Here is a 25,027-nt window from a genome sequence, read left to right as displayed (position 1 = left end):
GTTTGCGGGGACGGCTGGAGCAGATCATGGGACGGCTAGTGGAGCAGAGCAGCTGGCGGAGCGGAGCAGTTTATGAGGACGGCTGGAGGAGCAGAGTGGAGTGGCTGGTAGAGCGGAGCAGTTTGTGGAGAAGACGGAAGCAGAACTCCACGGAGAGGCAGGGCAGTTGGCCCTAGACCACGTAAGGTGCCACTTTCTACCCAGGCTGGAGAGGGTGACCTCTGCAGATAGACTCTTGAACTCTGAGGCTGCACTGACCTGGGACAGAGACTTTTGGATTGCGGGACTTTTGGGACTGTGGGTGATCTTTGGGTTGCTGGACTCTAGGGACATTTGGGGTATTGGACTTTGGAGTCTTGGGGTGATTTGGGGGTTGCTAGACTCAAGAGTCCAGGGAAAAGGACACGGCCCAATTTCCTGTGGTGGGTCTTTGCTCATGGTTTGGTCTATGAACTCTAGTTGAGGTGTTTTCTCAATTTAATGCTTGTTGTTCATCTCATGTAATTAAACCTTTTCTGCTACACAGAGATTCTGTGCTTGCGAGAGGGGAAGTATTGCCTCTTCGAGGCGCCCAGGGTGTGTGTAAGATTTTCCCAGGTCACTGGGTGGGGGCTCGAGCTGGTTTTGTATTACGTTGTAGGGAAGGGACCCCTATGTATTGAACCCGGCCCTTGCTGCTATCAGTTCGGCCTGGCAGAAGGGTTACATATGGAAAACCAAAAACTGGTCTTCAAATAACTTGTAAGACTTTAACATGTTCATAGGACAGTGTCCCTTTAAACTATTCCCACCCAGATCTGTAATGCTGGCTAAATGCCTGGCCACTCTGGATTCAGTTTTAACAAACAAAACACGAATAAAGGACCATGAAAGATCTAGATGCAAGGTAACTCTTATTTACAACTGGACAGATTATTTATTTAGAAATTGCCTTATTTTCTTAAACAGAAATGTATTTCACATTTACTTACAGTTTTTTTAATCCCCAACTTGCTGTTTGCTTGATTTATAAGGTAAGTCATAAACAGTTTAGAACTCTTATCAAATTGAAATAAACTCATCTGAGACTTGAACAGAAACCTTGTAAAACTGACTGTGAAGCTTATTGCTTATTATAATTCTAGTCATTCTATTATTGTTTTGTTTTGTGCATTTTCCCTTTTATCTTCTCAGAAGAATACATTAATGATTTTAAATGTGTAGGTATTGAATGGAGTTCAAAATTAATATTTAACAAGGACTTTTATTATACAGTTATGTACTAGCAAGTAATCTTTAGTGTTCATGATTAAAATGAATTGCTCTAAATTGAAGACCTTTTCTATAATTGAGGTTTAATAGCTATCAGTGCATTGCGGAAATTAGTTAACACTGATTGAATGAAATTTTTTAATGATCTATTCAGTTTACCATCAGATATCATAGATACGATCCCATAATGGTATTTTTATAAATAACATTGTATCCATCCTTTTAGAAATAAGTGATAAAATATGAAGTTGCAGAATTTCACTGGTAAACTATTGCCTTTATAAAAAAAATTACATAATGGACTTTTAACATCTTTTTACTATATCTGTGTGTAAAAGTGCAATTTAGAGACATGAAAAACAAGTTTCTGTGTATTGTTAAGCAAGTGGACTTTTGGATCTGCAGAAGCAAACATATAATCAGTGTTTTCTGTAATATTTCTGTTATTATCATTTAAATGGGATGATAATTATATATTAACTGAGGTCCTATTTAACCATCTCAGTTGGATGTCCAAATGAAAGGTAAAGATAGCAGTGAATATTTTTACAAAGAGTAGGGAACATTTTGTTTGTCCCATCCCACATGTTTTTTCTTAGTAAAACAGAATATAATGTCCAAGGATGTGTGAGCTATAGCTGACACTGCAGTGGCTGCTGTGTTTTCCTACTTGGGCAGAGAATTATTTTGTTTTAACTTCTTCCTCAGTAAATCTTTCTGAGGTACTGTACCTAGAAACTGAAAGATGCTCAGTACAAAATTTTGTTCTATATATACAAAATATATGTTTATGAATTTTATTATTGAAGTGTTAATAGATATTTTGTTTTCTGTTAATAGGAATAGTAAGTCATCTGATTTTGGATCACAGTCACTATGTGGAAAAAACATTTTGCCTTTTGCCTTTTATTTTTGGCTGTCGCAACAGATCATGTAGCCTATGGACAAAACAGAAAGAAGGGACAAAAGCAAAATCCTCTTGCAAGAAAAGATGATTTTCAGGGTAAAACCTTTTTCTTAGAAATTGCAATAGGCTGTATAAAATGTTTCCTAGAAGCTTTCCAGGATAATTTCCAAGGAAATGAGAAATTATACATGTGTGGGATTATTTTTTGTTTTGTTTTGTTTTGTGTTTGCTAATGAGTCCTGGAATATATAGCTGCACATTTCATGTCTACATCGTATTGTAATGTGATCTATTGTTTTCATTTAAATATGTATCACTTCTGCATGATACACATTATGAGAAATTGAACAACTATTTTTCATATTGAATTTGCTGTCAGAAAATTTATATTTTGATTTAATATTACTCTGATAAAAATAATCTGTGATGTAAGTGTGACCTACAATCTGAAATATGGGCTAATGAAGTACTATAGAGCAGAATTTGTCTTGCCTCCTAAAAAGAAATGATGGGGGAGATTTGGGAATGTTGCAGTGGCTTCCTTAATTTAAAATTTTGGAAGCAGGTATATACCCTTAAGACAGAATTATTATTGTAACTTTCTCGTTCCATTACAGATCCTGTGTGCTTCATTGACATGGTCTTTATCTTGGACAGTTCTGAAAGTGCAAAAAATGCATTGTTCAGTGAGCAGAAAGATTTTGTTAACAACTTAAGTGACAAAGTTTTCCTAATAAAACCTGGTAAATTCCAGAAGTATGATGTCAAACTGGCAATCATGCAGTTCAGCAGTACAGTCAAAATTGACCATCCCTTTGTAGCCTGGAAAGACCTAAATAACTTTAAGCAGGAAGTCACAAAAATGAACTATATTGGGCATGGCACCTACTCCTATTATGCAATTTCCAATGCCACTCAACTGTTTAAAACTGAAGGTCGTAAGGGAAGTGTAAAAGTGGCTTTGTTGTTGACTGATGGTATTGACCATCCAAAGAGTCCTGATGTCCAGGGGATATCTGCAGCAGCCAGAGAACTTGGAATATCATTCATTACCATTGGACTGTCTAGTAAAAAGGCCAATAAATCAAACCTACATTTGATATCTGGGAATTCTCCTAGTGAACCTGTTCTAATCCTAAATGATCCTAATCTCTCAGAGAAAATAAAAGAGCAATTGGTAAGTAACTGTGAATGGTTACATTTCTCTTCCCTTTTCTCAGTGGCAGATTTTGTTGTTGATGACGATATAGACACATATTAATCTGAAAATAAGGTAGAGTCTTATTTTCTTTCTTAAATTTCTAGCCCTCCTGGTTGCAGAGAAAAGTTTGAAGACATTATATGAGCGTACCTGAAAAGTTCAAAAACCAAACAGCAAATAAAAAAGCCAACTTTTTTTTTAAATCGAATGATTTTTAAAACAATCTGATGATATTTTAGGACCTGTCTCATGATGGCTTTTGAATACTTAAGGTTAAGCAATGCTGCAGGAATAGATAGAGTGGTTCAGCTGTGAAAAAGATCTGAGGCAGCATGAATCCAGTTCAATTCACAGACCCAGCCTTTGGTCAAACAACATGTGGGGCAAAGCAGAATTTTGTGCCATTCCTCAGTACACTTGGGGCATAGTTACTTATAATTTCAGTGTGCCTCCTAGTTTTCAAGGAATTGTGCTGTACTTAGATCACCAAATTCTAACACCATCCTTGCAAAGCTATCTGTGCTGCCAAAATAGCCTTCTACTCCAAAATGCTTGCACGCTAAAGCCCCAGTCCTGTAATTTTTATGTTGTTACTAGTAATTTTGACATCATGTCAATCAACATTTTGATTTTGATCTAATTATACAAAATCACACACAAAAGTATGGAGACTAAAACCCTGATGCTGCAAAGAATTATATACATACATAACTTTATGTATTGTGTGTAATTCCATTGAAGTGAATTAGATTATTCACAAACACATGCTAAGGGCCTGATCCATTGCCCATTGAAGACAACGGAAGTTTTTTACTGACTTCAGTAGGCATTGGATCACAACTTAAAAGCAGTGTAAGTCTCCTACTGTTCTCATTTAGAAAGCACACTAAAAAATCCAATGTAGTGCACACATACAGTAAGCAGTATTTCCAAAATTGTTTTAATAGCTGACAGTAAATACCAGCACAGTTATGAAGCTGGTGTGGGCTGGAATTAGTGGCACTGACTTGTGAGCTCTGGTGAAATAGTCAAAGAGTTTAGATAGGCTACTGTGGAACTTCTTTTCAAGGCTACTGAAAGTATTTTCACGTAGGATAAGAGGCTGTAAACAATAAGCTAAGATAAATAAGGGGAAAACATGCTTAGAATTAATTTAGCTTTTCAGTAATTACACAAGAAGAAATATTGTAAGGGTTTTCTTAATGTTTATATTTCACTAAGTCACTCTAAAAGCATGTTAAAACTAGTTTGGAAAGTTTTAAAACCGGATATAGTGACTAGTTATCACATATGGTATAAAAGCACATGGACAAGTTGTGCAATTAAGAAAACATCTGGAGACGTCTCAAATACTGATGGCAATTGGTAAAAGGCAACTGTAAGAGTTTTACTAATTTATGTCTCGCCCTGTGTTAGATAGATGGCCTTTGACATATTTATAGAACAAACATTTTAAAATCAAATCCATTATATCGTATATTTTAATCAATATGCAATGGGCCAAATTCCTCTCTGAGTTACACTGGTATAAATCTGGAGTAGCTCTCTTTATTAACTGATGCATTTTCATGATCTTGTCATACATTGTGCAATGAACCAAGATCTCAGGTTTAGCTATTCGCATTTTGACTCTTTGTCCTTCTTATCTTTGCTACTTTTCCAAGGTTAAGATTCTGACTAGTTGTTACATACTATTGCTGGCATCTTCCTGGCTGGTGCTACATTATACACATTTTTTCAGTACATATTCCTAGGCATCAGTATATGCAGCTGAAAGTTCCACACCTCCTCCAGCCATTCTGTGGGACCTATTCTCCTCCTGGTGGATATGAGTAACTCCTTCTAGAGGGTGGATAGGATCAGAGTCATTGTGATTTAAGGAAATTTAAGCAAAGAAATATGAGATCTTTGATGGCCCCCTAGAAAACAGAGTTTTTGGGGCTGCCTCAGTACATTAGCTTGTGCAGAGCTAGTGTCTGCCTGTGTATCTGTGCTGTCAAGCTTGCTCCAAGCTGCAATGTAAGACATACCCTAAGAGAAGCTACACAGCAAAACACTGGTAATTCATCTGCTTTTGGAACTTATGAAACTGTCAGGATATGTTCCTATGATGCTACACGTCTCTCTCAGTGAATATGGCATGAATAAACCTACTAAGTGTTCATCAGTGTAAAGGGTTGTACCATTCACTTAATGGGTTGAACCATTCACTTAATTTACCATTTTTGGAACGGTATTTGGAAACAATATATTTTATAGGAAACACCTTGTTTAAATTAATAAACTGGTATATTTTACAAGAGAATATATTTTTCTTCTTTTTTTTCTTCCCAGGTTGCCTTATTTAACAAGCGGGTAAGTGTTACAAGATTTGACTACTATCAGTATATCAGTGTAACATGTTTTAATCAGCACATCAAGGCTGTACCATTTCCTTCACTACTGATATCTGAATACAAATGTAGTAGTGCTATGTTTTTATTTCCTCACAGAACAGAAGAAGAATTCTCTCAAAAACCAGTGTGTCAGAAATCAGACAGTTTTTATATGAATTGTTGGGCCAGATTCTTCTACCTTTACTTACACTGAGTAGTACTCCTTAAGCAGAATCATTGGAATGGATGGGACTACTTGAGGAGTAAGGTGCTATCCAATCTAAATAAGGGTGACAAAATCTGGCTCTATTACTTGTATAGAAATATGGTGACTTTTATATTAACTCTCATCCATTCCTTCCAGCCCTTCTCACCATAAATCCCAAACACTGCTCATTAGTGGGTGATATTCAGTTTTACAATTTAAGAAACTTTTCCTTTGAAAGGATAATGGGGCTACTCTGGGTATAAATTACTTGCCTGCCTCATAAAATGTGGCAATCTACTTGCCTCAAAATTGAGATTCATGTCCAAAATTGGTGGATAACGTTACATGCTATGTGTCTACTACCTGAAATGTTTATATTGTATAACAGATTTGGCTATTAAGAAAAACATTTTTCAAAATATTTGTAATACAGTATGTGCAAAACAAAGACTGAGATGGAACAGATTTAAGGGATTATTTTAATTGAGATTGTGCAGTGTAGAAGTGGCGTATGGTTTGTTACAGGAAGGCTCATTTTATAAGATAATTTGTTTTCTGACTGCTTGACTGTTGTGCTTCAGCTAGCTCATGTCCTAGCCAAAAATACTGATTTAAAAGTGCTTCTAAAATTTGAAATACTAAATTTGAATATTTTTCTAAAATATTTCTATTAACCCTATAGTGTGAGCGGAAGTCCTGTGAGTGTCAAAAGGGAGACCAGGGACCACCCGGCCCTTCTGTAAGTATATATATTTTTTGTTAGGAAGCTTCAGATATATGAATTCTAAACAGATGTCAAGGCAGAACATTATGGATGTTTGCCAGCACAGTCTTTTAAAATGGTTACAATTTGTATGAAAGCAAGATCTCAGCCTTCCATATGCTGTAATGAAAATGTTTAATTTTGTTTCTATGGTTTTTGAAATTACAGATTTCAAATACCCTAATGAAGGCCTGAAACCTCCAAACAGAGAATCTTCTTAGTGATATTTCAAAAAAACAAAAAAAAGAACCCATATACTATGCTGAAATCTAGGTTGGCTAAATTGGTACCTGATTTTGAAGCACAAATCAAGAAACTCTAGTTGTGATGGAAGGCTATCAGGGCCTCTATGCTACATATGCCCACAGCCTGTCTCCTCCAACGTAGAAGGACATTGCAAAGATTCAACATAGAAATGGGTAGAAGCCAAAAGTCTGAATCTGAGCACCCCAGGCTTTGGGGCAATTTGAATCCAAAGTCAGAGCTGAGCTTTGCTGCTCAAGCAAATATCTCTGTTTCTTATTCCATCTTTCTGTGGTAGCTGGCTTCTCCATGGCTAACAGATGCAGTTGGTGTCTGAGTGACCTGGAAAACCTTAATGTTGTAGGCTGAGTGATCGGCTGTAAAGTCACAGCATAATATTATAGCTCTTTTGCCTAATCTTAGCCGGATGCCATGCCAGTCAGATGATGAAGCACTTAAAGATATATTTGGCCAACAAAAAGATGATGCTTGGGATTGTCAAGGTATTCTGTAAAACTGAGAATCAGTTCAGTTTACCAAATACAATATTTATGTAGCTCAGGGGTAGGCAACCTATGGTATGCATGCCAAAGGCAGCATGCAAGTTGATTTTCAGTGGCACTCACACCGCCTGGGTCCTGGTCACCGGCCCAGGGGGCTCTGCATTTTAATTTAATTTTATATGAAGCTTCTTAAACATTTTAAAAACCTTATTTACTTTACATACAACAATAGTTTAGTTATATATTATAGACTTATAGAAAGAGACCTTCTAAAAACATTAAAATGTATTACTGGCACACAAAACCTTAAATTAGAGTGAATAAATGAAGACTTGGCACACCACTTCTGAAAGGTTGCTGACCCTGATGTAGCTTTTAATCATGCCTTTTATGTACTTTATAGAACAGATGCAAATTTAGAGTTGGAGCAATTCTGTCTTATAGAATCAAATGTAGACCTGGAGCAATTCTAGTTAATAGAATCAAAAAAGAATTTGGTTTTAGTTTCTCAGCTGACCAGAAAGTACTTTCTAAACTATTTAGTTGGATATTGAGAATGCAGTGACTGTTTATGCTAACAAAACACACAGTAGATGTCTAGCAATATCTGTTTCACAGCCTGAAACTAATAAACATTTATTTATAATGAATAAGAAAGAATGTTGTCTAGGATACTAGGGTTTTCATGTCTAACTTGTGAAAAGTGCCAGTTAGCACTGTTTTTACTTATTTCTTAACCTAGACCATCTCATAGGCTACTCCACACCTTATCCACTGGACTAACTGGCCAGCCCCTGGTGGAACCAGAATATGGCGGCAGGCCTACCATCCCTTACTACTGCTGGGTAACACAAGTCCAGAAATGAGTTTTCCTGCACTTTTTGTAGTCTCTAGTCAGAAGTTAAAGTCTAAGACTTTTAGGTTATTTTGTCCAAAATTATTAGGTCACGGTACAGTATGTAACAAGAATCCCAGGACCTCAGCTTCCTTTTCCAGTCCAACCCTTTGTACAAGCCACATCACACTTGGTTTCATGGACCAGGAAGGTGGTGGGAAAAATTCTTGGCCTTAGAGCTGCAGAATGTTGGCATTAATCTGTTCAGTAAAACATATTATGAGAAGAGACAACCAATTCATATTCTTTATGTGACAATACTAGTAAAAAAATGACTGGAATGTCTCCGAAAGGTAGCAGCGAGGAAGTGTGTTAAGTTTTCTGTTGCAACTTAGTTCATTAGGTTTACTTGGATTCTGTTTTGCTAATGTTGAAGATGGAAAACATATTTACACTGGGCATGGGTAAAGAATCACAGCCAGAATCATGTCTTCTAATACTGAGCAAGGAACTTTATCAGATTAATGAAAACAGTCTTATGCCTGTCCAAGCTCCTTCTCCTCTTTCTCTCTCTGCTTTACTGTAGAATTTTTACCTAAACCTTTCCCTTTGCCATTGTTGCCTTCCTTCCTGGTCCAGTTTTAAAGAAACCAGAAACATATAATTAGGATGTTCATAATATTTTCCTGTTTTGTTTAAGGGAAGACTTGGTAGCAGAGGGGATAAAGGTGAGCAAGGACCAAAAGGAGACAAGGTAAATTGGCAGAGTTTTCTCTTTAAAATGAATGCCAATTTCTTTTAGTTTTATTCATACTATGCAAATGCGGAAAGCAGAGAAAAGGTACAGTACAACATGCCATAAATCAATATTCAAGCATGGAATTCTGCCCTCAAAGGATCCTGTTGAAATCTATCAGAGCTGCATACAAGGATAGTATTTGAATCTAAATCCTTATCAGATTGAACAAATTAGGACGCCAGTTCTTCAAGATCTTCTCTGCAGGCAGACCCCTGCACCTTTGTGGAGCTGTATTAAAGTCAATGAGGCTCTGTGTGGCCTCTGGGCTTTGTTTATTAGGAACAGTTTGCAGGACTGGGGCCTAAAATCAGGGGTGAAAGTAACTTATAGGACTTACTGGTACTCGGGAGTCCTGAGCAGGGGCTGGGGCCTCAACCGGAAGAGGCAGGTTCTCAACCAGATGAGGCGGGTCCTTTAAATCCTCGGGTCCTTTAAATCTTGATTAAAAGGGCCTGGGCTTCTGGCTGTGGTAGTGGCAGCTGGGAGTCCCAGGCCCTTTAAATCACCCACGGAGCTACCAGCTGCAGAGGCTTCTAGGAGCCCCAGGGCTAGGGTGCAATTTAAAGGCCCTGGGGCTCCAGCTGCCACTACCACAGCAGAGTCCGGAGCCATTTAAATCGTTGCCTGAGCCTCGCTGCCGGAGGCCCCAGGGTAACAGCAACAGTCCAGGGCTCCGGCAGTGATTTAAAGGGACAAGAGCTCCCGGCCCCCACTACCTCAGTGGAGCCCCAGGCCCTTTAGATCTCTGACACAGCCCCAAGCCTTGGGATAGTGGTGGCAGCCGGGAGCCCCATGGGTGGCTCTAGCGATTTAAAGGGCTCGGGGCTCCGCTGCCGTAGTTGTATCACTGCTGTAGCCCTGGGTTGCAGCCGGGGCTCCAGCAACAGGACTCCAGTGGTGATTTAAAGGTCCCGGGGCTCCCTGCGGCAACCAGAGCCCTTGGCCCTTTAAATCGCTGGCCTGGGGAAGCTGATCTGGTCTGGCATGGTGTACTGGCTCTTGCCGGTACATCGTACCGGACTGTACCGGCTTACTTTCACCTCTGCCTAAGATCCCAGACATCTAATCACTGTGCTTGAGTTTTCTGTGTTGTCAAAGTTTGCACTGACTATGCTTCATAGTAGAAGAGAAGTTGGAGCCCTTTAAGTTAAAATTGGTGTTGATTTTCAGTCCGTATATCTTGGTTCTAATTTGGTAATGTTTGGTAAAACGGTGCTGCATATTTTGATTGGGTTCCATTGTTCCTGACAGGGTGATTCTCAAAAAGGAGAAAGTGGAGAAAAAGGTGAAGAGGTATGTAGATGACTTAGTATTTTCCTATTAAGATCTATTCTTGAGACTATAATAATTTAGAAAGCTAGGGCCAGATCATTACCTAGTATACACTGGCATAGCTCCAGTGACTTGAAGAGAGCTATGTTGATTTACACTAACTGAGAATCTGGTCCTAGATTTCAAATTTTTATGCAGATGTTTCATATTATCATTTATAATATGTATCTGAACTAGCTCCTGATTCAGAAAAGCATCTGTATCCAGGAAAGCACTTTAAGCGCCTGTTTAAGCTAAGCATGTGCTTAAATGCTTTCCTAAAATGGGGCCCGTGTGATAACAGGAATTTTTGAAGTGACAGTGTATTGCATTGACCAGCATTATAGTCATCTGCAAGGGAGAATTTAAGTTCATAAAATAAAGATCTCATCTGCATAGCTGCCATGAATAGGTTCCCTCATCTGGTATTCCCTCAGTTTGAACTCTTGAAGATTCACAGTCAATAAACTTGACAGTAATGCAATAGTTCAATCTAATTTGAAAATCAGTCTAGGGTAGAGATTATATTTGCTAGGAATGCAGTAGAATTTTTTTCTGGTAAAGGACATATTTGTCTATCTACTGTTATGGGGAGGGGAGAGGGTGTGTATGGAGTGGGACAACACCATTTCTTGAAGTTTACAGAAGATGACAACTTAAATGGACTTTCTTATAACTATATTTAAACTTTATTATACTTGATAAGATTATCTATATTTTTCTTGTTAGTAATTTAAGTATGTGCTGTATCTTCACTTTATTTTTTTAATCTTTTTTTTTTTTTAATATAGGGAGATCCTGGCAACAAGGGAGAAAAGGTAAGATCTTTGTGGAGAACCTAAGGCTAGATTGTCACTTGATGAAAATCCACATGGGATGCTCAGCAGAAGATTCTGTCTTAAGCCCTGAACCTACAAACACATATGCAGATATAAATGTTACTACCATGAGCAGTCCCACTGAAATCATAGGACTATTAATGGCAGAAAAGTTAATTATGTGTGTGTTTGGAGGATTGGGGCCATCACTGGTCCTTGATGTGGTCTTTCAGGGGTGTCTCTACTGCCCTTTGATTGGCTTTCTTTGGTTAGCCCCTGGTTAGGACAGTTCTTGGCTCCTGGCCTCTCATTAGGCCAAGTGGTCTGCTTCAGTCCCTTCTGGCTGTGTTTCTGAAGGCAGCCTGGTGTTACCTCTTCACTGTCCCAGGCATTTCTGCCTCCCTTACTTCTCTGAGCTCTCTCCTTTTATAGCAGGCCTTGTTTCCCCATTGGTTGCAGCTGTAAGTGCCTGCCTCCATGATTGGCAGTTGAGGCAACTGCGTGGGGATGTGGTCAGGCTGCTTGCCTGTAGGTAGGAGAGACTCCTCTCCCCCTTTCTGCCTCTGCTCAGTATGGGGTTTGTAAACCCTATTACAGATCCTCCCCTGCAAGGCCAAGGCCCTGTCTTGGCTGAAATATGCTCCTTCTCTGAATAGAAAATCAGCGTTAGAATGCAACCTTCCCACCAGGTGGTGTATCCAAAAGGTGTAAGGCTGTAGTGGCAGGTAGCACCTCATGATCCTTGGATTTGTCTGCTTCCTCACATTTTAGCAGCACAGACTCATATGGGCCATAACGAGCGCGAACCTGTTCCCTAGGAGGTAGTACCATAGGCCCTCTGTTGACCATTTTGCAGCCAAGCACTCTTTTTCTGTCACTGAGTATGGCTTTCTCCCAGGGGAAGAGTTTCCAGCTGATATATAGTACTGGGCATTCTCCTCCACTGACATCTTCAGAAAGGACCACCCCAGCCCTACCTCTGATGCGGTCATTTCTAAATTCTGGCTATACAGTGCTAGGTGTCTGCAGAGTGTGGTCTTGAGTTCTTGAAAGGCCCTTTCACAAGTGGGTGTCCACAACCCCCATCTTGGGGCAGCATCCTCAATCAAATCTGTTAGCACGGCTGCTATGGTTGTACAATGAAGTATGAATCGGTGGTAGGAGACAGCTAGGCCTAGGAAGGCATGCACTTGCTTTTTGGTCATGGGGGTCTTGTATGCCTGTTAGACATGAACCTTGTCTACCAAGGGGCAGTCGTGTCCTCCACTGAATCTATGTCCCAGGTTTCTTCCTTCCCTATTGCACATCTAGTAGGGTTTGCTGTTAATCTGGCTTCTCTCAGTGATCAGAAGACAGTGGCTACCATGTCCAAATGGGAGTCCCAACCTTTGCTGTAGATAACTACATCATCCAAGTATGCCGTTGCATATTGGCTGTGTTGTTGGAGCAATTGGTCCATCAAATGTTGAAAGGTGGCCACTACCCTGTGTAACCTGAAGGTCATGGTCTTAAAATGGAATAGACTTAGCAGTGTAGAAAAGGCTGTCTTCTCCGGACACTCTGGTGTTAAGGGGATCTGCCAGTACCCCTTTGTCAAATCTAAAGTGATGATATATTGGGCTTCTCCCAGTTGGTCTAGGAGCATCCACTCAGAGCATGGGATAGCCCTCAAATTTAGAAATTGTGTTCACTTTCCTGAAATCTATGCAGAAATGTAGTAAGTCATCAGGCTTTGGTACCAGCCCAACAGGATTGCTTCAGTCACTCTGGAACTCTTTTATCACACTTGAGTTCCAGTATGGTCCTGATCTCTTTCTCAGTGAACCCCCTCAACTGATTAGAGCCCTTCTTGTATTACCTTACCAGCTTCTGTATTAATATAGTGTTGTGTTCGGAACATCTTCCCAGGGAGGGCTGAGAATACCCATGGGAAAACAGACAGCAGATGGAGTGCCTGTTCCCTTTGCTTATCATTTAATTTTTTCCCTGAGGCTCACTGAACCTTTTAGGCAGTCTTGACCTTGGGGTCCTAGTTCCAGTTTTCAGGGTTTGATGTGATAAAAAAGTTTTCCCTGACTTTCCAGGGCTTCAATACATTTATGTGGTTGATTTGTTGTTCCTTTTTTTTTCCTGGTTGTCTGATCAAGTATTCCACAGTTTCCACTTTCTTTATCACCTCATAAGGGCCTTGCCACTAGGCCATTTGCTTCGATTCTGAGCTTGGAAGAAGCAACAGGACTCAGTCAGAGAGTTGAAAGACATGCATCTGTGTCACTTTGCTATACTGTTGTTTTCCCTGTGCTTCCTTCAGGTTTTTCTAGCATATGCCCTTATAGCCTCCACTCTCTGACGTTTTCAGCTCTCAGTGTTTATCTCTCTCAGGTTTCCCATACCAGGTTGAATATATGCCCCTTCGTTGTTGTCCATTTATCAGTTTGCAGGGTGAAAACTCTGTGGAAGCTTGGGGCACCTCTCTGATGGTAAAGAGTAAGACTGTGAGTAGTTGCCAGTGTCTGGTGTCTTGAGCCCCCCTTAGGTGTCTGGTTGAACCTATCTGTGTTAGACCATCTATATGAGGGTAGTACATGGATGTCCACAGGGCCTTGACTTAAGAATTTCCATATTTCCTTCATCAGCTGGGAGGTGAAATTTGTCCTCTGGCCTGTTAGGACCTCTTTGGGAAACCTGAGACATGTGAAGATCTTCAGCAACTCCTTGGTGATAGTTTTAGCATCTGTAGAACATAGTGGTATGGCCTAAGGATACATGGTGGCATAGTCCACTATGACAAGTATGTGCTGATGCCCTGAGGTGCTCTTTTCTAGGTGACCTATAAGGTTTATTAGGCCTTATAAGGGCTCTCGGGATTCCCTTGGGTGCTGTCAGTTGACATTCAGGATGGGAGGTGCAGAAATTCTCAGTTTCCTTGAAGACTACTGGCCACGTGTATCGAGCCAGGATCCTAGACTACATTTTGCCTTTCCCAAGATGCCCTGCACATGAGGTTGCACGTTCCAGGTGCAGCAACTCACAGCGATGTATCTGAGGTACTAACAGCTGCATCCGTATCTCTTGTGTCTACATGTCTTGGTCTACATGGTATAATAAGTTCTTTTTGAGGGCAAAGTGTGGATACTGCTGGCCCTTACAGGGTCTACATCTTTGTCATCCACCATGGATACCTGCTCAAAGGCTCAGCTCAAGGTCTTATTGTTCCTTTGCTCCACTTGAAACTCCAAGAATCCAATTAACTTCTCTGGATCCATTTGCAGCAGTGGTGGTATATTTGGTCTCATGGATGGTCCTTCTCTGGGGTCATCATCATCAGTGGCATCAGCTCTGGCATCTGTGGTCCCTATTATGGCCATAGAAGGGACCACCTTTGCCTCCTCCCTCCACTCTCCCCACTACCAGTTTTTCCTTCCAAGATTTTCTTTCTTTGGGTTGGCAGGTGAGAAGGTCAGGGTTCTTAAAGGGGAACAGGTGCCTAATACCTCTTCTGAGGTATCTTCCTCGAGTTGCTGGGCTAAGGGAAGCTTCTGCAAGAGCTCAGGGAAATATGACCAGTCTCAGCCTAACATTACGGGATAAGGTAGGTCTGCAGAGACACGTACCTTCATCTGGTTGTCCTAGTGGGATACCTAATAGAACATTGCCATGGATACGTTTAATAGGGATTTTTCCCTTCTTGGGTTTCCCTGTCACCTCAGCTACCTGTTCTCAGATAAATGTCTGGTCATACCCCAGAGTCTGTTGTCCCTCTACTTCAATGGGAATTGTGAGTTTTTCTGGACTTTTCCTGTGGGCCCTATTCTTGCCACTCCAGACCTGCCCGAACTTACACTCCATCTAGGGGCAGTCTTAAAATGAGTGCCCCTGTTGTCCACAGGAGTAAAAGGTTATCACATCTGTCCCTTGTTTTCTAGCATCTGTGTCATCTTCTTTCAGGGTTTCAGTGGGTCCTTGCTTCTGTTCAGTTACAGGCCAAGGAGTCAGCGGGACCCATGGTCCCTGAGATGCACCCCTGTCTCTTATGTTGCAAGTCAGCAAGGATTTGTCAAGAAAAAATTATGACAAACCAACCTATTAGCTTTCTTTGACAGGGTAACAAGACTTATGGATGGGTGGGGGCAGGAGCGACGCCAGGGTTTTTGGTGCCCTAGGTGCAGGGCTGGCTCTAGCCATTTCGCCACCCCAAGCACGGCCGCTCGCCGGTCCCTTGGCTCTGATGGACCTGCCGCAGGTGTGCCTGCGGATGCTCCACCGGAGCCGCGGGACCAGCAGACCCTCCGCAGGTACGTCTGCGGGAGGTCCACCGAAGCCGCCTGCCACCCTCCCGTGCTCCCAGTCGGTGGCAATTCTGCGGCGGGGGAGTCCTTCCGCGCTCCTGGTCTTCAGGGCACTTCAGCGGTGGGTCCCAGAGCGAGTGAAGGACCCGCTGCAGAATTGCCGCCAAAGACCAGGAGCGTGGAAGGACCCCCCGCTGCTGAATTGCTGCCGAGGGTGGCAAAATGCCACCCCCCCAAATCCTGGCGCCCTAGGCGACCGCCCAGGTCACCTAAATGGAAGCGCTGGCCTGGGTGGGGGAAAGTGGTAGATGTGGTATATCTTGACTTGTTACGTTATATATAGTCTTCGGAAGAGAAATTTAGATATGCTGAGTAGAACTCAACTTCTACAGAACTTGATATAATTACAGTGCTTGCACGTCTTCAGAAAATACCAACATTTATGTAACGCATTTTATTTAATCAAAAAATCTTGTTCAATTATAAAAAAATATTTTTATAGGGTGAAAGAGGAGAATGTGGGACACCAGGGTTACCAGGGGACAGAGTAAGTACAACTTTTTAATTAAAATGTTGTCCATGGTGTTAATTGTGGAGCACATATATAAGTACCATCAACCTGTGCACTAAATGTGGCAGGTGGGGATTATGTGATTAAAGATTGTATCATTATGCATATACACATGAGGTGGGCTGAATTGGGGTTGCACGGGCACCCTTAGATCTGGAATTACTTAACTTTTGACATTTAGACTTTGAAACCTTAATAATGTTATTTTAAAACAGTATTTTTGTGTGTAATTTCCTATTTTTTCAAAAAGCAAACTAAAAAACCAGAAATTCCATCATGTGGCATCATTTTGGAACCCACATGGGTCACCAGCAGGGCTGGAACCCTTAGATCGACCTCACAGACCACTGCCACTTGACCTAATGGAGTATGATAAAGTGAGGGTGGTAGTAGCTTGTCATCCGCTGTGTGGACCAGCACTTAAGAGGAATGAGACAGTTTGCCTGTGGGATTTGAAGATATTTGCTGTTGGCAAAGGAATGGTGAGACTCAGGAATCTTTGGTTCCATTCCAGGCTCTGGAGGGAGTGTGCTGGACCCTTCTGGATGTTCCCCATAAGCTTGACCCTTTCTACCCTATCCTTCCAACTTGTCCCTGTCAGAGTCCCATCTGTTCCCCACCCCAGCTCCTCATCTTACTCCCACTCTCCTCACCTACCCAGTCTCCACTGCTCAGGTGTTTCATCCCAGTCTCAGCCTTCTTGTCCACACAGTTCAGTTCCCCACTCCTGGCTCCTTGTCTGATTTCTCTCTCTCTTTTCCCTTCACCCACATTCTCCAATCACACTAGTTCCCAGTCCCAGCCTTCTTTCCCTTATACAGTTTCACAGTCCATCTCATTCCAGCTCCTAGGCCCAGTCTGTCTGCCTGGAAAGACCCAGTTCTCCAAAACATGAGAGTACTAGAACTTTTCAAAGAAAAGGTTACCAAAGCTTTTTAACATAGTAATATATTTAAGTAATATATTTTTCCCATGCCTCATTCTCAGAGAGAGCTGAACTGCTTGAGGCAGATATCCAGCATGAAATTTTTCAGCCCAAACAGTTAGAGTCTGTCAAAATTATAAGGAACTGAAAATAATTTCTAGTGTTCAGCAGCCATAAAAGAAACTGCTACCAGCCCTATCTATAAGGCACTCTCCATAAATCCCATAACACATATTTTGGTGATTTTCAAGACTCACCTACCTCTTGTAAAACTCTGTAACACTGAAGCAAACATACAAATTAAGGACTCCTGCCACACTTTACCTAATTTATGCCCAGCCCCTAATTATACGCATACACACACTATATGTATTCTGTCCCTATTTTTGAATATATCCTGTAAAGGGAATTAGAGATCATAGAATCATAGAGGGCCTGAGCCAAACTCCACTGAAGACAATAGCAGTCATCCTGTTAACTGTATTGATTTTGGATCAGGCCCATGGGAAAGATAACATAGCCTATCACTTTCTATATAGACATGCATTATGGTTAGATTGAAATGGATTAGACTTTTATATAAGCAATTTAAAATCAATTGACATAAAAGGAATAGTGGTCACTCTTAAGAGGTATTAATTAGCTTTGTAATGACATCATATTACCAAAATATTTACAATTTTTCTTCGGTACTAGTCTCTGTAATATGTGCACCTTATTGGAGGCAAAACTGGAAAGTTTCTTAGTGCCTATAGAGCAGTCATTTGATGTAAGTTAACAAAGCAGATGTTTGTGAAACATTTCTGTTGGCAGCTAGAACATATTTTTAAGCAATAAGATTTGTCACAAAGAAGACCTATCAGGATCATGTGAAATAGCAGGGGTTCAGAAATCTCTTTAAGGACAAGTGAATCAGAAGAGATAATGACATTAAAGAAATAGAGTAGTTGCACATCTCACAAAGAATATGAGTTTGGGCAATGTGCAAAGTAGTAGGAGGTTAAGTGAAATGTGTATTAAGATAAAAGGAAGTTGTTCAGAAGCTGGAAATAACATGGACAAAGCAGCCCAGGAGATCGGACATAAAAACATATGCCAAGACTACAGAAAACTAAGCAGAGTGTTCCTCTGTTATTTAATTTCTATGATGATGAAAAAAAAATTGGTATCTTTAAGAAGTTACTGAACAGACCAGAGTTATATAGTTACCCGCAGAATTACCAGCTCACCGAACATTTGAAAAAATAGATGATCTGCCAACCAGCCCTCAAGAATTAAAAATAAAAATAAAAATAAAAATCTGTGCCTCTGGAAAAATTATCAGACACTGAACACACATAAGAGGAGTGTCAAGAGAACAATTCCAATATTCAGAAACAAATTTAGAAGCTGCAGTGATTGGCATTGCAGTATAATAGGCAGTATTGTTGGCTGTCCAGGAGGAGGGTTTATTTTTCTTTCTCTAATTTAATTAATTACACTGACTTCAGCAGAGCATCTGATGTTTCCCACTGCCTGCAAGTTGGGTTTCCCTAAATGTAAATCAGACTAGAATATAGACAATGGCTCAAAATGCAGAAAACTTGTCTTGATTTGAAATTGAAACTGTTTCTAACTATTTATGTATATTCTCAGTGTAGATTTAATTCTACACACACTTACTATCATGATTTGTTTCATTCTAGTGGTTGCTTTGCCATATCTTCATGTAATTTTGCAAATGTGCATCAAATCATTGTGGCTACTCATGGTAGTAAGCAGTATACTCAGTAGTTAATCCCTGCAGGATCAGGCCCTCACATGCCAGAATACATACAATGTCTTGAACTTTTGAATCTATTTCAAGATGAGGAAATAGCTGATGGAATGGAATGCTTTAGATGTCACTGCTTTATTCATCAGGACAATTACAAGATCAAAACAAGACACATGCTGTGGAAAGGACAGCTAGATCCACTGACTTCTGTATATGTAGAAATAAAAAAATGAAGAGAGGATGAAGAGGAAAAAAACAGGGGAACATCTGGATTGGCCTAAAATTTTTTTTACTTGGGAAGCAAATTGTAACTGATGTAACAGATGGTAGTTAAACACTGTAAGTGTGCATTCTGGTAAATAGTGAAAAACTAGTACAGCAGAAAGACAGATTTATGAACTACACTGGAACTGGACAGTAGCTGTAACTAGCAAATACTTTTTTATGGAGCATGAATATGTGAGCTAATAAGATAATATATAAATGCACTTTTACTTTTGAAGATAAAGGTTTTTATGATTATTGAAAACTATAAGTCTGATTCTGATTCTGTTGCGCAATTTGAAGTAACTAGGTTAAAATCAGTTGACGTTACGGCAGTGTAAAATTTATTCCAGTGAGATCAGACTCAATCCCTGTATCACAGAGATAATATGATCATTGCTGGGTTTGTTAAAGATTTTCCATTGGATATATCAATAGAAATTAAGATTCAGGACATGTATCAGATGACAACCAGCTAAGCAACCAACTAACTCTTATCTATCAACAGGGATTGATTTCTGAGGGTACGTATGCACTGCGATAGAAACCCAGGATTAGCAGAACTCGAATTAACAGACCCTGAGCTCATTAACCTAGGGCTTGAGGATCTACATGCATTTGTAACCCCAGGTTAGGAATTGTTGAACGCTGGGGCTCCAGCATCTACACTGCTTTATGTGGGTCTGAGTACAACCACCTGTACCCCAGGATTCCTATCGCTCTCCCAAAATGTGGCCACTCTAGCGCTTTGTTCATGGGGCAGTGTAGGAAGACTTGACTGTCTAGAGGACAAAGAAAGTTAGCTTGTGGGATTGTGGGATACTATTGGCAGACATCAGGAGCACTTGTCCAGTCGAGCTGCATCTACACTGCAAAACAATAGAACTTGAATCCCGGGTCCTTGGTCTGAACCCTGAGTTAGGGTAATTTGTGTGTAGATGGAAGGGGGGTTAGGTTTGAGCCTGAGTTCAAACTATGGGCTTACATTGCCGTGTAAACATCCCCTAAGCCCCCTTGTATATCTCTTATAATAAAGGTGTTTGATCAAACATCAAGAGACAATTCAAAGGAAAAACAGAATTACTAAAAACAAAACAACAAATTCATACCCCTGAGTAAACATAGCTATACTGACCTAAGTGCCGGTGTAGGCAGTGCGAGGTTGATGGAAGAATTTTACCACCTCTTGGGGAGATGGGTTAACTACAGCGACAGGAGAAACTCTCCCGTTGCTGAAGTGACTGTCTACACTGAAGCACTACAGCAACGCAGCTGCAGGGCTGCAGCTGTGCTGCTGTATCATTTTAATTGTAGACATAGCCATAGTGGAGCAGGGAATGCAATCCAGAGGAAATTCTTGAGTGGAGACATGGTATAAACAAATCTGGTCTTTTTGCATATTATAAAGAACAAAACAATTTGGGCTACATTTTCAATACTGTGCTTTAGCAATAGATGATTCTAAATGCAGTTAGTTGATAAAGTGTATTGCTACCTTCCCCCCCAGGGATTAGAAGGTCCTCTTGGACGAAAAGGACCACGGGGACCTCAGGTGAGTGAGCTGAAAGTTATTAAATAATAAAGAGCACTACTTATGCTGTTCTCTGTAACGTTGCTTTGTATTTATTACACAATTCATTTTATTGCTAAACTCTGCAAAGTTTCACATTTTGACAGATAAAGTAAATCATGGTAACTCTATGAATTTCAGAAAAATTTTTATGGACCAAATCCTGGCACCTGCTATGTATCTGGCAAAGAGCGTAGCTAGAACTGTGTGGCTCAGCTGGACTCCTCAACTGTAGAGCTTTACACATACTGTGGGAGATGTTTCTCCTGTTAGACTGACCACATAGCACCTATGTAACTGCCAAATCACATAGCTAGAGTCTAAGGCGTCACCCCTCAATGACCATATATGGCAGACTCCCCAATATCCTAGTAAGATGAATACTGCCCAGATCAATGATAGCTGGAGAGATGGAATTGGTTGAGGAGCTCAAATGCCAATATCATTGTCAAATGTGCATAGTCTTCTGAGGACCTATTGCATCAGCCAGAGCGACCACAGATAATGGCATCATACTAGATATTGTAGAGTAAAGTTCCCAGATCTGGCTCAGTCCTGAAAATCCATGAATCTCTGGGGCAGCCCCAACGGTGACGCCATGAAAGGTCAAGGCACACATGCTTTTGCACACCTATGGAGAGTCTGAGAGCATGGTTTGCTGGGGTATTTTTGTCCATCCAGGTGACATGGTCAAAGAGCATGCAGTGCTGCTTTGAATGTAATGAGCAACTGGAGGAAGGCTAGATCTCTGAGAGATTTTGGCATTTCACACAAAGTCAAACCACTTTAGGCTCAGAATTTGGCATGGACAGTGCCTATGGTGTGTCTCTAGCTGCTCCAGTTCTGTCTGTAAGAGGTTTATGACACATATAGCAGTGCAGGCAGCACACAGGTTTGATAGATCCTGAACACTAATATGACAGTTTCAGTAGCAAGAGTGATGAGTCAAAGTAAGGTCCCATCCCATTCGGAAGAAGATGCTTCTTGTTGCTTGAAAAGGGATGATGGACAATTCCTTCATGGCTGCCAATCCCCCTGTTCCAAGCTCACTTATTTTTAATTATCTGTTGTAGGAAGCCCATATCTTGCCCCGCGCCCCCCCCCGGGTTACTGGTAACCTTGGGTTCCAGTGACTTCCACAGTCCCTCTACAGAGAAAGAGTAAGGACAGGGATCTGGAGAGATTTGCTTAGTATGGCAGGGACCTCAGGAAGTTACTTATGTCTCCATAGTGGCTCCATATGCTGGTACTGTGGAAAGTGCATAGAGTTTTTCCATTCCACTTCTGCACCCAGCCCAACTATTTCTGGATAGAAACATCATGAATCAGAGAGATTAGACTTATCATAAAATGAGACAAATCAAATAGTTATCATTTCCCTACAGAAACTAAACTCTCCATACAATGTGTGTTCAGTTATGCATCCTTTGTAAAATACCCAGCTGCTAACTGTTGCAAATTGAGCCATTTCTGAATTCTTGTAAAAACAACTTTGAAACAATTTAGTAGGAAAACAACCCTATCCGTTTTAGGTGAAGTCATAATGAACTGAATATTTTTTCCTTTCAATGTATAGTAGTCAATGTAGTTTTTAGTTCTGTGATACCTTTATTTCAAAACTAATGTTGGATAATGTTAATATTATAGTACATTATATTAATGAATTATATTATATTTGTATTATAGTATATTATGGTGTATATTCAGTTTGTTTAGAAGACTTCTGATGCAAAAAATTGCTGGGAAATAAAAACAGATCAATGTTATGCTAAAATAGAGGATTAATCCAATATGCTCAGCAATTTATTGTAACTATGAACCATGGCAACTAAATAATTACTAATGGGAATACGGTACCTTCAGTGACCAAAAGGAACATGCCAAACAATAAACTGGATAGTAATTGATCTCATTTACAGAAAATTACAGTATTAGATTCCCTGCCATCCTGCCTGATGCACCTTTTCTACTGCACACACATTTCTTCATCTCACTTCTTAGTAATCTATTTTTCACCAAGACAAATACATCAAAAAAAGTGATGCGATTTCCAAAACTTCTGTTAGGAATTCTTTTCAATGTTTGTGTTCTCATAGGCTTAAAAAATATTTTGTTTTTTTTTAATGTAAAGTCTCTCATTTAGTAACAGAATAGAGTAGAATTTGTTTTTATTTAAACACACAACAATTTTATTAAAACCAGTTAAGGTTGTTAGTGACAAATTTTAACCAACTCAGAATGACAAACTCCAGGAAATACAGAATAAAGGCATACATTTACATACATACAAACATACATACTGTCACCAGCCTTACCTGAACAAATCAACTAGTCTCAACCTCAGTCAGAAAGGAGACACAGAGAACATTAGCTATACTGATTGTTCCTATGGGAGGATTCTTTGCTAGGTTGTGTGATTTGATAATTTGCCTTTTAGAATTTTAACTGTTTTTAATGGTTATGATTTTTTAAAATGATTTGTGAACTGTATTATTTTGTGATTATTTAGGAATACTAGCGTGTTGTGGTGTGGTTTGTAGAGAAATTGGTGTGGTTTATTAGGCAAGAGAGAGGTACAATAAATTGATATTTTTGCCAAGCCTGCCACAGAGGGTGCAAAATCAGGGAAACTGAGCATTTTGCATTCTTGCCAGTTCTTTTTCTTTTTACCAGCATAAAATGTTCTAGTATTTCCCAAACTTTCTACTGTAATAAAAAGCAGTTTTCATGGTTGAAACCTCTTTATTGCTCATGAGTATCTCTGCCCATCCAGCAGTAAAACTCCATAAGGCCTCATAGGATATGTCTAAACAGCAAAGAAAAGCCTGCAGTGTCTGTGCCAGCTGACTTGGGCTCATAGGGCTTGCGCTGTGGGGCTGTTTCATTGCTGTGTAGACTTCCAGACTTGGGCTGGAGCCCAACCTCTGGGACCCTCTCACCCGACACGGTCTTAGAGCCTGGGCTACACACCAAGTCCATAAGTCTACACAGCTATAAAACAACCCCACGAGCCCATCAGCTGACCCGGGTCAGTCACAAGTTTTTCTTTGTTGTGTAGACATACATATAGACAGAGACACAAAGACCTGATGATCAGCTCTGCTGCTGGGAGCTGCAATGAAGCGCACTGTACAACCCCATTATGTGCAACCTGCCAAATGGCCCTGGGACTCCCAGTAGGTGACTATGGAGATAGAGATCTACTTTAGGTGTCAAGGAGAGTTTTAAGGGCTGAATGCATAGGATGTATAACAGTCAGTTCCACATTTTTGCTGTTTCTCACAGTCACTCATCAATCTACACCCAGCAGCCTGACCACCCATTTGCGATATGGACACACTCATACCCCACCCCTTTGTGTAAGTGCTGCAGACTGGGTACTTAAATACCGCTCACAGAGGTCAGAGGATTGTTTTCCTTGTGTCTGAGAACACAACTGTGGCCACAGTAACAACTAGTTCTAAAAGTATCTTGCAGAATGCAGTGTTTTTCAGAACATCAAAATAAAGCACAGCTCAACAGTAGATAGCTGGCCTCACAGAAGTGCTTTCGTTACAGACTTGAATAGAGAGAGAGAAGGTGGTGGTTTAATGAACTTACTGGGGAATGGAATCCAGGCATAGGGGGCAATATGAAGTATCACAGAGTCCGGAGCTGGAGAAAGAGAGGAACAAGAAGCTCCAAATTAAATACATGCAAATTATATGTAGAAGTAAAATATTCTTTCTGCAAGAGCTCGTTATTATTATTAATGTGTATTATGGTAGCACCTTGAGGCCAGGGCTGCGTTGTGCTAGCCACTGTACAAATGTATAACAAAGACAGCTCTAGCCCCAAAGATATTTTACTGCATTGTTTTCAAGACAACATTCAAAGGAAACTAACATATCTTCAAAGAAAACTAATTCTATGGTATTTACCTTGGTATAGGGAATCAGTGGACCTCCAGGCGAGCCAGGTCCAAAAGGTATTCAAGGAAATAAGGTAAGATATAGGACTGTCTGTGTGGAATATGGAGTGTGTGCAAGGTAAGCTCTAGCAGAGTGCTAGATTACAGTTTTGTCACTGTGATGTCATGCGTTTCTTGACAGTGGTGTGCTCAGCATGAGAATAATGTACAGTAGGGTAGTGTCATCAGGGTAGTAAATCTTGGCATTACAGACAAGGCTCTCTGGTTCTAAATTCGTTCAGGCAGTTTGCTACAAAATTACTTTTTAGGCTGAAATATTTTGTACTTGAATATTGTTCAAGTTGTTAGATATGTTTCTATTTTGCTGTTAGGAAATATTCAGATGTGAAAGATCTCTTAACAAGAGTTGAGTATTTATTTGATGCTTTGTGTTCTGAGGACTGAAAAATGGAATTAAAAAACATTAGACAAGGATTTGGTCCTGAATGAATACCAAGGCCTTTGACATATTGAAGATAGATTGTTCAA

General features: G+C 40.4%; 1 protein-coding gene across 3 annotated transcripts in view; it reads left to right on the top strand.

Annotated features, from left to right (window-relative positions):
- Window positions 1-826: 826 nt before the first annotated feature.
- The window catches only part of COL28A1 (collagen type XXVIII alpha 1 chain), a 105,281-nt gene continuing 81,080 nt past the window's right edge, over window positions 827-25,027 (top strand). The window contains exons 1-12 of one of the 3 annotated variants that reach the window (XM_050941696.1): window positions 868-886; window positions 974-1,013; window positions 2,092-2,254; window positions 2,776-3,335; window positions 5,694-5,714; window positions 6,625-6,681; window positions 8,987-9,040; window positions 10,337-10,378; window positions 11,188-11,214; window positions 16,006-16,050; window positions 20,527-20,571; window positions 24,520-24,573. In XM_050941696.1, the coding sequence (XP_050797653.1) occupies window positions 2,128-2,254; window positions 2,776-3,335; window positions 5,694-5,714; window positions 6,625-6,681; window positions 8,987-9,040; window positions 10,337-10,378; window positions 11,188-11,214; window positions 16,006-16,050; window positions 20,527-20,571; window positions 24,520-24,573 (1,032 nt within the window). In that variant the 5' untranslated portion in view covers window positions 868-886; window positions 974-1,013; window positions 2,092-2,127. Of the gene's footprint in view, window positions 887-915; window positions 1,014-2,091; window positions 2,255-2,775; window positions 3,336-5,693; window positions 5,715-6,624; window positions 6,682-8,986; window positions 9,041-10,336; window positions 10,379-11,187; window positions 11,215-16,005; window positions 16,051-20,526; window positions 20,572-24,519; window positions 24,574-25,027 lie in introns of those variants that run through there. The other 2 variants (XM_050941695.1, XM_050941694.1) reach the window with 2 other exon arrangements.

The sequence above is a fragment of the Gopherus flavomarginatus genome, chromosome 2, assembly GCF_025201925.1.
Source record: "Gopherus flavomarginatus isolate rGopFla2 chromosome 2, rGopFla2.mat.asm, whole genome shotgun sequence".
Lineage (NCBI taxonomy): Eukaryota > Metazoa > Chordata > Testudines > Testudinidae > Gopherus > Gopherus flavomarginatus.
Note: the sequence above shows the minus strand (reverse complement) of the source record. Positions and strands in the feature narration are given on the sequence as shown.